This window comes from Hippoglossus stenolepis, chromosome 14, assembly GCF_022539355.2.
Source record: "Hippoglossus stenolepis isolate QCI-W04-F060 chromosome 14, HSTE1.2, whole genome shotgun sequence".
NCBI classification, from domain to species: Eukaryota; Metazoa; Chordata; class Actinopteri; order Pleuronectiformes; family Pleuronectidae; genus Hippoglossus; species Hippoglossus stenolepis.
In genome coordinates this window covers 22,310,945-22,323,985 of record NC_061496.1, presented here as the reverse complement: position 1 = coordinate 22,323,985, position 13,041 = coordinate 22,310,945, and the positions used below count along the sequence as shown (strand labels likewise).

Below are 13,041 nucleotides of genomic sequence, written 5' to 3'. Positions count from 1 at the left end.
CAACAGCCAACCAGAGCTGTAAATAACTGTTAAGAACTGACTAACACTGCTTATTCCCCATGTTGGCAGTCACAGAGACAAAATCCCTCAAAGGATATGGCCCATTATGTAATATTTATGAACACAGCAACAACAGCACCAGGGAGGGGCATTACTTTTTGACTAAGACCCCGACAGGGACTCCAAGGGTGTGTTTGAGATGTCGACCATTGCTATGGTAACTCTTCCTTTCAATCCAAATTCTTCTCCCATAGCGATAGCGAAAACTGATAGTGTCTTATCTTACATATCGATCAGGAGCACCTGCCCGGCCAGACTAAATCAATAACTGCTGTAATTCCATTGCTCTGGCCTTGGACAAAATGTTAAAGTGCCCCACATGCTGTCGGTGCATGTCCAGTCTCCTGTGAGACGCTTATCATCAGCGATAGGGACAAGCCTTAATAGCTGACCCATTAAAACACGGACTCTTCCAACATATCCATCACTGAGGCTGATCCTTAAATGTTCAGCCATCACAACGTTCGTTTCACAAGAGAAATGAATGATTCGTCAAAGAATTATTCAACATTGAAATATCTTTTTATTGGACTTAAACATTACATAGCAGACGCTTCACTCTACTTCCTTGTCACCACATCCCCAAGACAAACTAAAAACACACCTCTTCCGACTATACCTTGAATAAATGTTTAAACTAACAATTTAGTAGCACTTATATGGTACTTACTTATAGCACTTTGTGGTTTGGCTTTCTTGAAGAAATAGCACTTTCTTGATTCTTGTTGTTCTGGGTTTGTACCCTCATGGTTGAATGCACTTATTGTAAGTCGCTTTGGATAAAAGCGTCAGCTAAATGAAATGTAATATAAGCTGTAGTTCAGATTCGGCATCAAACAATTTAAATGCACAATAAGTATTTATTTCCCACAAACAAAGCAATGGAAAAATGGTTACTGGGAAAACATTATAAAACTCTGATAAGAGTAGCACACAGATTCTGACCAGCACGTCTCTCCTTCCCGTCCTAAAATGACTCACATGCATCCAAAGCACAAATGTGTCACATGACCGCTGCGCTAACTCATCCGCTAATGTATGTTGTTACAATTTGTTGTGTCTGGGGCTTTAACTGTGGCTACTGGGTCACTGCGCTGGGTATTGTATGTCATAGGAGACGATAGAGGAATGTGGTCCAGAAAGCACACAGACACACACCCGACAGTGTCACGGCCAAATCGCTGGTCTGTCGGAGCCACTGCTCGCCATTCAGCACAGTAAGCCATAGATTCCCTGCCACTCTATAGGTTCCTCCCATGATGCCATCTTGCTCCCTATTCAAGTTGACACCTTCTTGGCTGACTGGTGAAGTCCTCGCCCTCAGTTCCACTGTACGCCGACCGGAAGCCCTTTGTCCTGTGTTGATTTGCAGATTTAAAGGATGAAGAGGTGAGGACTCTTATTGTGTCAGCCCTGATTATATAGATTTTCTTTTGCTGTGCAAGCCAGAGCAAGAGGCAGGAAAACAATATGTGGGAAAATGACACCATCTTGTGGTAAATAATTGTACATGGGTCATCACTTACCGAGACAGCTCTGAAGTGGTATAAAGACAAGAAGGACGCAGACAGAAAGAAGAGATGCATATGCCTATAAAGAAATAAGAATAATGATTTAAATAAATTATAACGTTTTCTTTCTTAAAATAGCAGTCTATAGTGGCTTTAATGTCTTATTCATGATGAGTAAGACACATACACATTTCAATTATTAAAAGGTGGATCAAATTATCAAAGGAGGATAATATATATTGTAGGAGTGCAGCTTACTGTGCTTTGAACATCTCTTTTACCACAAACAGTAAAAGTTGATTTCCTTGTGCTTACCAAGAGGAGCTGAGCACCGTTCTGAGTCATTCTCCTCCAGGCTTTTCCCATCTGGAGTCCGAGCAGAGCTAAAGAACAGGGTGTTACTGCGTCTTCATGCTCACTCTCCACACATCTTAGGAGAAGCAATAAAAACTGTGTTACATACAATCACAGTGTTGTCAGCCCTTCATATTGTTGCTGACATAACATCACTGAAAGGATTATATCCATGAGTGCAAGTGCAGCATAGATGTATTCAGAAAAAATAAACTTAACAAATTTTAGAACTGGCTTTTCCAAGTGAAATTTTAGTAAATATGCACTTTATTGCCAAGAGTGAATATTGTTTACCTACATACTCCATGTCTGCATAGTAAACAGTAGTCCTCTGCAATTTGTAAATTTTGTATATGCCTCCCAAAGGTTTCCATTTTCCTGCATTGCATTTTATCTTTCTGTCTACCCATTCAATTTAACTATGTATTAAAGTAACCAGATACACCTAAAACATCTGTGCAGCGGGTTGTGTTTATTAAGGCAGGGTTCTCTCCTGTTTCCAGTTTACTTTCTGCTGGGAATTGTACAGTGGGCAAAACAGAAAGAGAACAGAGCCTTAGATACTCAATTTAAGTTAGTTGTCGTATTACGTTGTTGTAATGAGATGACTCTAGACCACTGCTGTGTATAAATCGATTTTAAACAGCGAGAATTGTTTGTTAATACTAAAAGGTTCTCATTCATACTCCATTACCCTGCACGCAGCAGGGTATTGTCTTCACCCTGGTGTGTGTGTGTGTGTGTGTGTGTGTGTGTGTGTGTGTGTGTGTGTGTGTGTGTGTGTGTGTGTGTGTGTGTGTGTGTGTGTGTGTGTGTGTGTGTGTGTGTGTGTGTGTGTGTGTGTGTGTGTGTGTGGGCAATGAGTGTGATCCCATGGTTTACTTTGCAGCACTAATACATGATGCTCACTTGCTCACACAGATTCTCTACCTGCACTCACAGCCCTCTGTTTCTAGGGGCCGGGGAGATGACAGAGAGTGGATGGCGAAATTGTCAGGGTATTACCAGGGATGTTTTTTCGGTAAACTTGGTTTCAAGGGGTTGGCTTGCCCCCTTATTCCCTTACACATCACCAACTGACAAAACACAGCCAGCAGGCAGTGAGCTCAGCTAAGCATAAAAACTAGAAATATGGGAAAACAGCTAGCATAGCTCTGTCCAAAAGATTTTTTTTAAATGTAAAAAAACCCATCTTGTTTATTTATACAAAGAATAAACAATTTAACATCATGTTGGCTTTTTACTGTTTCTAGCTAAACTAATCAACTAACAGTCAAATAGAAGGTATTTCATGAAATGTTCAACTGCTGAAGCATAAAACTCCATCCCCCTGTGAAAAACACTAATACTACACCTACACTACTCCCCAGACAGGTACTATCAAATATCACACCAACATATTGTTGTTAAAATGCTACTATCATCACTTCTAGGAACTATAAACAGCCTTGGATTATTGCACATGCTCATAACCCAAATATGTGTCCTATTAGGAATTTTCTTTTAAAAAAAAGTACCTTCTTAACACCTTCTCCACCACAATGTCGTCCTCATCATAATGTGTCACGTTGAACATGCTGCGGACGCTCTGGGGAAGAACGTGCCCTTGTTGTGCCAAAATCCCCAAGTTGTACATTCCCTGTGAGTCGATGAAAAAATAAAACAAGAACAGCAGGCTGATGAGTAATTCACTGAGAAGGTCTGATACATAATAACACTGTATAATTCTGTTTGTGTTTTTTATTGCCGTTTGCCTGAGCCCGTCGAACTTTAATTAAGTTTATCATAGGGTGATGAGATTACAGCCCCAGTAAATCTGTCACCTGAGGGCTGCCCGCGAGAGCTGCTCTGCTGTACATCGATAGGGCCTGACCAACCAAGGATAATGAGTCTTCTGGGGCGCCGGAGGAATAGTAATAGTAGTCTCCCATTTTCAGCAGAGCTATAAAAGAAGATAAATACTTGCTGTTCATTGAACAGATTGACAGAGAGAAGGAGAGGTTAAAGCCAAATGAAATGAGACGAACTCACCAGACGGATGGGAATCATGGTTTAATATAGAGAAGTTATGATATCTCCACTGACAATCATAACTGAGATCCAGTTCCTGTGTTTGGGAGAATGATTGCAGGGGGAGAGAGAGCACAGCAATGATGACGGTTATTTTATCAACCGCTAATAATGTCCCTCCAGACTTGGTTTTTCTTCTATTGGTATGTGACTGGAATAGAAGTACTTCAGACCTCCGATTATATGACATTGATTTCAGAATTGTGCTCAACATGCAGTTGAAAGAGGAGGCGGACCCAAAGGGTTACGGGCAGAGAAACAGCTAATACCTCACACAGGTGTGCAGCGTTGCTCTGGGCCAAACCCAGACCTGTTTCAGCTGCCAAGACGTACTTCACAAATGCTTCCTGCCTGTTGGCAACACAATAAAACTCGTTTGAAGAAGCCGAGACAAATGTAAAGACCAGGCAACATGATTAAATGAAGACAAGTGAAAAGTAATTGAAATTAATGTCCCGACCTGGAGCCCTGGAGGTAGGCATGCAGAGCCTCTCTGATCATAAATCCAAGGTGTCCGTTCCGTTCACAGACCTGTTTTAGCATTCTGCAGGGAGGGTGAGGGATGTCTGATGAATTATGGAATATAATTTACGCCACAAAAAACGGAAAATATATGATCTAAAAATAGCCTCTGATTCCCTGAGGTCATTCTAAAAAAAGGCCCTACAGCTGCTACAGGAGCCTCTTTAAATTCATAAGATACCAGAGGAACATTGGTACATATTCCTCTGTGCAAGACAATAATGCAGTGACAGTGGCTTGTATTTTTAGATATGCAAATACTGGGTTCTGACCTTGAATTAGCCACTGCCATTGAAATGAGATGCCATTGAGCTGCAGGCTACAGTGAAACAGCCCATAACAAAGCTTTCTACACCAAGCTAATGAAAGCCTCTTACATCACAGCCCTCTCTGCATCCTGAGACACCCCTCCCAGGCTTCCTGTCGAAAGATACCAAGCTGCCTCCACCGATGCAGCAACATGACCAAAGCGAGACGCGTTCACAAAGTACTGGAAAGCAGCTGTCTGTGAATCATACGGAAAATATATCAGCTCATCAATCATACTATATCAGCCTTGAAACAACATTCTGACACAGTGGCAGACTCGAACCTCATTCCTCCATGGCCTGCGTGGGTTTTTCCCACTGAGATGATAAATTCCCAGGTTGAACATTCCATCAACACTCCCATTTAGCGCAGCTTGCTCATAGTATTTCACTGCGCTTTCGTGGTCGCCCAGTATGATCCCATGGTACCAGCCCAAACCATTCAAGGCGTCAGTTGAGCCCTGAAGTAAGGAAGCAGACAGCAGTATTCATATTGAAGGCTCGTGATGTAAACACACGGATTGATTACTACACACACGTACCATCGCTGCAGCTTTCTTCAGCAGCTGAAAAGCTAGGGTGTGGTTTTTTTTCACTCCCTGGCCCTGAGGGAATCAACATCAATCAGTGAATCAATAACTGTCAAAGCACACACACACCCACACACACACATATACACACAATAAAAAACAAGCATAAAATACCCAGTGTTCCATCATAAAACAGGTTGAGTCTTTATAATGTTATAGCACCTTCATCAGTAGGATGGAGTAGTCGTACATCGCCAAGGGATTCTTCATTTGCATAGCACTTCTGTGCAACCACTTCGCTGCTCTCACTACGTCTTTTGAGACTCCGTTCTGTCCCCAGTATAGCATTGTTCCCAGGTGTCTCTAAAGATAGTAGTTTTTGTTAGTCCTAAAACTGCCTCCGTGACTGATCACAGGGGAGAAATAAAAGTCAGATTTAACTCTTTATGAGGGTTTTATGCATCTTCTTAAGACGGCCCCTATTTGAACGGTTCATCTTTACAAAAGCCCCCAAAAAATGTAACACATACCTGACATTCTGCGTCTCCCCTCTCTGCCTCGAATTTCAGAAACTGATAGTCGTCACTCGTCTCATGTGTCAGGCTGTTTAAATCCTCTTTGATGCTGAGATAGATGTGTTCAGGGATGTATTGCTTTAGAAGAAACAAACAGACTCATTAACCCTGTAAAGCCCCCCTGCTGTAAAATGACAACATCATTAGCTCTCATGAAAACAAATCTGTAGATGTTTTTCAAAGACTATAGTCAATGGGTCCCACTGTCTAGCCTCACAATGCTGTTGGATAGGAAGTAAATATACATAGGTCTGGCTACCAGGCCATGAACACACACAACCTGCAAACCCTCGTCAAAGTGCATCACCTTGTTTAATTGGACTGGATATATTAAGTAATCAAAAATATTTTTAGTGGTTAATAGAATGTCTAAACTGGTGTTGTTATTGTGGAATACATGCATCAGACTTTGTGCTTGTTTGTCTTTATTGTAATTTTCCAGCATTGGGTGAGGCTGATAGTCCCAATAGCTTGAGCACCTTTGCTAACATGGTCACAAGTGAAAAAAAAAGAAATTTGATGTCTTTGATCAGTTACATATTCTGTCTCTCTTCTTTAATTTTGAGTTTAGATCAGATTTGAAGAATTCTCAGTTGATAAATTATTCATGGTTGCAGTGTTTGAAGCTCTTTCTGTAGCAGTATCTGCATCCTTAAGGTAAAAAATATAGTAAATATATATATATATATAGTATAGTCTTTTTTTTCTGTTTGTTTGCCAACATATCTGCTTGGGTTGCATGAGGCAGAAACTGGTAGTGGATGTTCTGGGATGATTTAAGGGGATTGTTGTTCATATTTAGGGAACTGATATCTATACAGCTTGATTGTATTTAAGGGGGCTGTGGGGCCTTAGCGCAGTTATGTGCTCTACTGAAGGCCATTCAATTTTTTTCTAAAACATCGCTATTAGTGTTATTGCTCCTGTTACCATTAGCTTGAGTTAGGTGTAATCTATTTACAGTTTATGACTCAACTAAACTGATTCATCAGGACTGTCTGTGAGGGTGTGGTATAATAACACATGACTGACAACGCTTGTGACATAAATAACACCATTCAAATGTAGTCAAATCCTGTTTGTATGAGGGCATTGTTCCAACTGAGTCTCACCCAGTGCAAACCAGTCTGAAGAGCTAAGATCAACAGAAGAGACTTTGACAGAACACTTAGTTGGTCATGTAGGATCCTAATGCTTATAGTGAGAAGCTGATCAAATGGATTTTTCAGGGCTTCACTTGAGATCGGAGATACATTGTTGTACTGTCATCTGCCCTGGTCCTCACAGAGTTGCCAGGTCGATCCAAATGTCACAGCTAGAAGTTCAACTGATAAACTTGGCCATAGCTGACTTCTCTATGCACTGCTGGTTCAAAGTCTTTCTGTCAATCTCACAACCCTCTATTCTTTAGATGAAGCTAATATAAATATTCCAAGAATAAACATGAAGTCTTAGACCTTTCTCATCTTTTCATCAGAACGGCTACCTCATTCACATTTACAATTAAGATTTAAGACCAACTTGTTCTCCCAGTACAACTCTGATCCAACCGGCTGGATTAACAAAGACACTATCAAATCTTATTTTGGAGCCAGACCATTTATGTATCACTGTTGTTATATTCTTGCACACGTGTACTCGATGTGTATTTGCATTATTGTATGAATGCATTTGTTTGCCTTCTTATACTGTACATACCACAAACATTAGCTCAACTATGAAGTTTCTGCACGTTCAATTTGAAACTGCAGCCAGCAGCCGCTGAGCTTAACTAATTGTAAAGACAAGAAAAAGGGAAACAGCTGGCTTGGTTCTGGTGACTAGTGAAGTCAGAGTGTCTCAATCACCACCTGGTGGCTGGCTGCAGTATAGGTCATTAATCCCGCCTCCTCTCTGTTCGTGAATGGGACATGGACTAAACTAAACAGTCAAAATACACATCAAATAATTTTTTTATCAAAATGGTCTCTGTCATTTTAGGTAGGACAATGCCACTAGCATGGCTAAAAATAATACATCCTTCAATGATTCCAGTCATTTAAACACACCTTATCTTCATGCATGTATGCCGTGTCAGAATAGCTCTGTGCACCAGCATTGGAGTAATAGCTACAAGCCATGTCCAAGTCTTTTGGAAAGCCATCAATGCCTTGTGTGTGTTTGTACCCTGCATGCATCAGGGCGAAGCGGCCATCACCTGATGCACCAATCAAACTATAGACATGACCCTGAAACACACAGGAGTCAATATCATCAGCCATCATGACAGAAGCAATGTTTATTCAGAGACATTAGCTGTAAATGGGCAATGAAAGTACATGGAAAGCTCTCACTACCTGGTTTTGATCAACTGAATGTCCGAGGCCAGAGAGGTGGATGGAGGCCAACAAGAGTGACGCTTCGTGATTTCCAAAGCAGGAGGACGCTTGCAGCAAAGACATGTGTTCAGATGTGATTGTGATCTGCGTCTGATCCGCAGTGAACATTGCAGCGACGGCCTCTTTAAACAAAGTCGTCCTGAGGCCCTTCATGTCCAAAGATCCTACAGAAAATAACAGTTGGGTGAGTTTTATCATACATCCTTTATATATGATGATACAGAGTGCAGCCAATTCAAAACACCTGTTCTGACTTGCTCCTCTTTTGTTTGCAAGAGATGGAAAAGCGAGCTATATTTAAGTGGTGTTTCCCAGGTCCATGTTTGTGAGCAGGTTTTTTCACCAGACTGACCCCAGAGTCTTATGAAGTGAGGGGTGCAGACAGCTGAAATAAAAACCAGAGAGAAATCTGTCAACACTGGTCTTCCCATATGCAATAGGTGCGCAGTAGTGGTTTTGACATGCTTGATATTAGATCAGTGAAAGGTCGCTCTCTGTAGAACAGTTGTTACAGTGATTTAAAGGACTTGTCAAAATAATACTTCACCTTTGCTGTTTGTTGACAAGATGTGACTCTCTGTTACTTCTTTTAGAAAAGCTTTTGTGAATGCTTTGATTCCCTGACACTCGCGATGAGTCTTATCCAGCTCCTGCAATGTCTTGAGGTGAAGTTGGTTTTGTATCTGCGATATGAATAACATTGCATTTCACACCGGGGTTACAATCAATAAAACAAGAAAACAATGATACCTGACTTGTGATAAGAGAGCGGGCACTTTACCTCTTCAGTTCCAAAACGGTAGTATTTGATCGGCCCAAAATATCCGTTGATGCCTGGCAGGAATTTGCTTCCTCCAATCGCAAAGTATCCATCAGTGTCATCAAAATAGATACTGTCAGGAAAACTGTAAGATAGTTAAAACCGCTCAAACCAAACTGTCATGATCACTGTGCAGGTGTTAGTCATCCCTGTTCTATTGCAGCAACAGACCTAATGGCTGCTTTGCAAGGTTGTGTTTTGCTTATTTCACGGAAAAAAGGACATCAAGAATTTAAATAGGAATCCATAAAACTTCTTACTCATAAACATGTATTTGGGTTTCATCATCCCACGTTACATACAGCTGCACCTGGAAGCCAGACATAATAAAGCATGAGTTCTCAGCAATGTGCGAAGAAGAAAAAAAAACCTACTCAGCTGTGAAAGACTTCAAATTTGCAGCAGACACTGAAAACGCCTGGAGTTTCCCAGCTGGAAAGGAACCATCTTTCAGGATCTTACAGCTGTTCCAAAAAGGAATCAAACACTGCAAAGCCTTGGCACCAAATGAGTCTCAGAAGAGAATGGGTGACTATAACATGTTGCCCCGAGCCATTTTAATTTCTGTGCTTTAACCCACCACCCCGGGGCACACAATGAGGTCCCGTACCTTTGAGTCCTGTATGGAGCAGTCTAATCTAATCCATTTCCGCAGGGGCAACGTTACAAAGACTTTGAAAGCTTCTTGTTCTCCTGTTGTCAAACGGGCCTGAATTATGATGTCCCCTACACAGGAGACATGACAGTCATTTCACCACATGAGATCCAGAGCTTTTTAATAATACATAACACAGTCTGTTCCGCAGCCTCACAAAACACACATCATCGCTTACAATCATCCCGTGATACCTGCGTCTAATCCCCTGGACTGGTATCAGGTGTACACACAAGCTGCCGTGACCCACCTGTGTCTGTAAGCAGCATCAGAACAGAGTCGTATTCATTTCTCCTATCGAGATGATGGATGATCCCACAGAGGCTCTTGTGACACCGTCTCAGTAGGTAGATCCACACAGATATGGTGACGCTGAAAACCAAGCGGGAAAATATGACAAATCCTTTCTTTGGTCGCTGAAGTGAAAAGGTTGAATCTAAAATGCTGCGCTGTCCAAAAATGACTGACCTTGCTCTTTGCCGTGGACCGTAAATAAAAAGCTTATATGCTCTGGTGAAGAGGCGTCATGATGCTTATAAAGTCATTTAACTTGACAGTGAAAGTGAAGTCAAACCAAAAGTGGAGTGTGTTCTAACAGCTGCCAGCACGGAAAGGAAACAATCACTGACCCTGCCTGTCAATCTGCTGATAATAACACAAACCACTGACTGAGTATATCCTAACATTTAACATCTAAATCGTCTGCTATTTTCCAGTTTTTCATGCATTCATACAATCTTCAGTTGGAAGAAACTAAATCAGTGTGGGAAGCTTGAGGTTCAACCTGGGCTGTGTTACCGCATGAAGACGGCCTCTCTCCAGGGCGTCGTCCATGAAAGGCTGGAACCTGCGGACCATTCCAAAGATCTCTCCAGTACTTGCCAGGGGGAACTTCAGCACCTCAATGATGTCTATGAACCAGCAGAACAGCAAAAGATTGAATACAAGTATTTTACTTTTCAAAGATGTAATATTAAAGATGTGACATGGAAAAAACAAGAAAGTCATGTGATTAAGGTTCTGACCTGACTCATGTGGACACGGACTGGTCCTGTCTCTGGTCATTTGCCACATCAGCCGAGCAAACCATGACAAAGACTCTGTGGGAGGCTTAGCTGGACGCTCTGAGAGTGGCGTTATCTCCAGCACTTTATTAATACTTAACATTGAGTCACGGTGTCTCCTGGGTTCGTTGCCATCCTTCAGATGAACTAGCCAAGCACGAACAGTCGCATTATCAACCTCCAAAACATTCCTGTTGAAAAAGTCGTTCTGATACAAAATGGATGGAGGCAGCCTGAGCTGCACCTGGTGGATCCTGTAGACTCCGAGTCGGCCGCTGATCCATTTCCTTCTGAAGACCACTAAATCTGTCTTCCTTAATGTGGAGACCACCACCTCCACTGCCAGCTGACATGGCCTGAGGCATTGATACTGCACACGGACGACTGAGCCATCTACCACTTTGTCAGGGGCTGACTTAAACCCTATGAAATTGCCAGGCAGGCTCTCACCGCTCTCCGATGAAATGGCTTGTAACACACACTCTCCCTGGGTGAAGTAGAAGATACATAAATAAAATTGGGTCAGTCAGACAGGAAACATGGATATGTTTGACAGAGTGTATTTTTAATACGACCCTCACTCGCTTTGCATGAACTTTTTGGTCAAGCATGTGTTCAATGGTCTTAAAGAAGTATTTCATTAAGATATCCCCAAAGATCCAAAAATAGTAGGTGTTCCTCCAGAGGCGGGACTAAAGTATATTTGTCACACATCCTCCTAAAGGCTGCCATAATATAGCACATTACAATTAGGTGGTTGAAAACTGGGCTCCAACCAACATTTGAATCCCAAAAGTATAAGAACTGTATGGGATGGAGCAAATAACATTTTAGCAAACAGCGGCCATTATGAGAGGGCATTTATTTTGAATCATGTTTCTGACATCATTACAAATTTGAATCCAGGTTTTACTGTCTTTCAGCTCTGTTTAATTAAAATACCTTGATCTTTTGCTCCACTATATGTTTGTCAACTGATTTTACTCAGAGTACAGAGTGTTTATAGAGTTATATGCAAATAGCTGCCTGTTGTTGGACTAAATGCCACTATGAGAGCTAGAGGTGTGAATCAAAACAATAAGGCTGCCAACGTCCGGGCAGCTTTATGATCTGAAACTTGCTTTAGAGCTCAGTGAAGCTGAGGGGAGCTGTTAATTTATATGTTAATTCTCTGTATGTTCATCACTATGAACAAACATTTTCACATCCTTTACATTGCATTGTTTTCATATTGTCACATATATATATATATATATTATTTTTGTTACAAAAATATAAATGTATTTGCTTACAAGGAGACATAACCTCATATACATATAAATGACCAAGAGTCATAATCAACAAGTGATATAGTAAAGTATAATATGTAATGTAATAAGTCTCTTACCATTGTAATAGCAGCAGTGAAGATATATCCAAACATGAAGGCATGCAACACATTCATTTTGAGTCTTTTGGCTGAAAATATGAGAATAAATATGGAATCCCTGAGTTAATTTGATTAATACAAAAAAAGTTCTGTGTGAAATAAACTTGGTTCTGTCAGTGCTCGACACTCGTCACCTAGTTTACAGACTGGCAGAGCACGCGGCATACACCCTGTATGATGTAGGATTACAGGATATTCTGGTGTTGCAGGTTCATCTGCGTGCATGAGTTGCATTTAAAGGGCTACCTACATCACAGCACATAAAAGGCTGGAGCAAACGTACCTCTGCTGTTTGACAAAAATGCTGTTTGATTTATCTGATTTCATTTTCTATTAGGGAACTTTGGGGAGTGATGCATCAAAGCTCAGAGTCTAACTTAATTTGATGTGCTCGACCCAAGGCTTTGCCATCACCCCACGTCCTTTTTTTTTGCCTACGCCCACGCAAGACTTTGAAGAAATCTGATCTGAAAAACAACCTGATATAACAGCCAAAAATTAATTACCCGTGGGCTACTGACAGTTTACGCTTCAAAGTCTGCTGAATGAGGCATTGGTAACTGTTGCTGATGGGCTGTTTCAGATGACCATATATAGGTGAGAGCGGTCTTGTTGTCTATATAAAGGGTGACTGCTGCCAAAACAGACATTAGCTTCAACTCCAGATGTTATTAAAAACCTTTGTCAGACAGCTAATATGAATATTTCAGATTTAACTTGATTCCAAAGACTTTTTTCGGGGGAATAAAGTCATTATTTTCAATG

General features: G+C 41.2%; 1 protein-coding gene across 1 annotated transcript; it reads right to left on the bottom strand.

Moving 5' to 3' along the window:
* Positions 1 to 563: 563 nt before the first annotated feature.
* LOC118121572 (protein sel-1 homolog 3) lies at positions 564 to 12,656 on the bottom strand. Its single transcript, XM_035177560.2, has 24 exons — positions 12,235 to 12,656; positions 10,809 to 11,334; positions 10,568 to 10,694; positions 10,034 to 10,155; positions 9,739 to 9,854; positions 9,389 to 9,438; positions 9,090 to 9,213; positions 8,856 to 8,991; positions 8,553 to 8,693; positions 8,267 to 8,472; positions 7,979 to 8,158; positions 5,886 to 6,008; positions 5,578 to 5,718; positions 5,368 to 5,430; positions 5,110 to 5,286; positions 4,895 to 5,022; positions 4,456 to 4,539; positions 4,265 to 4,346; positions 3,957 to 4,032; positions 3,749 to 3,867; positions 3,443 to 3,564; positions 1,887 to 2,001; positions 1,587 to 1,650; positions 564 to 1,416 (listed from the first exon to the last, which is right to left on the bottom strand). Exons 1-24 carry the CDS (start codon positions 12,289 to 12,291, stop codon positions 1,169 to 1,171), a joined length of 3,327 nt encoding a protein of 1,108 aa, XP_035033451.2. The 5' UTR covers positions 12,292 to 12,656; the 3' UTR covers positions 564 to 1,168.
* Positions 12,657 to 13,041: the final 385 nt, after the last annotated feature.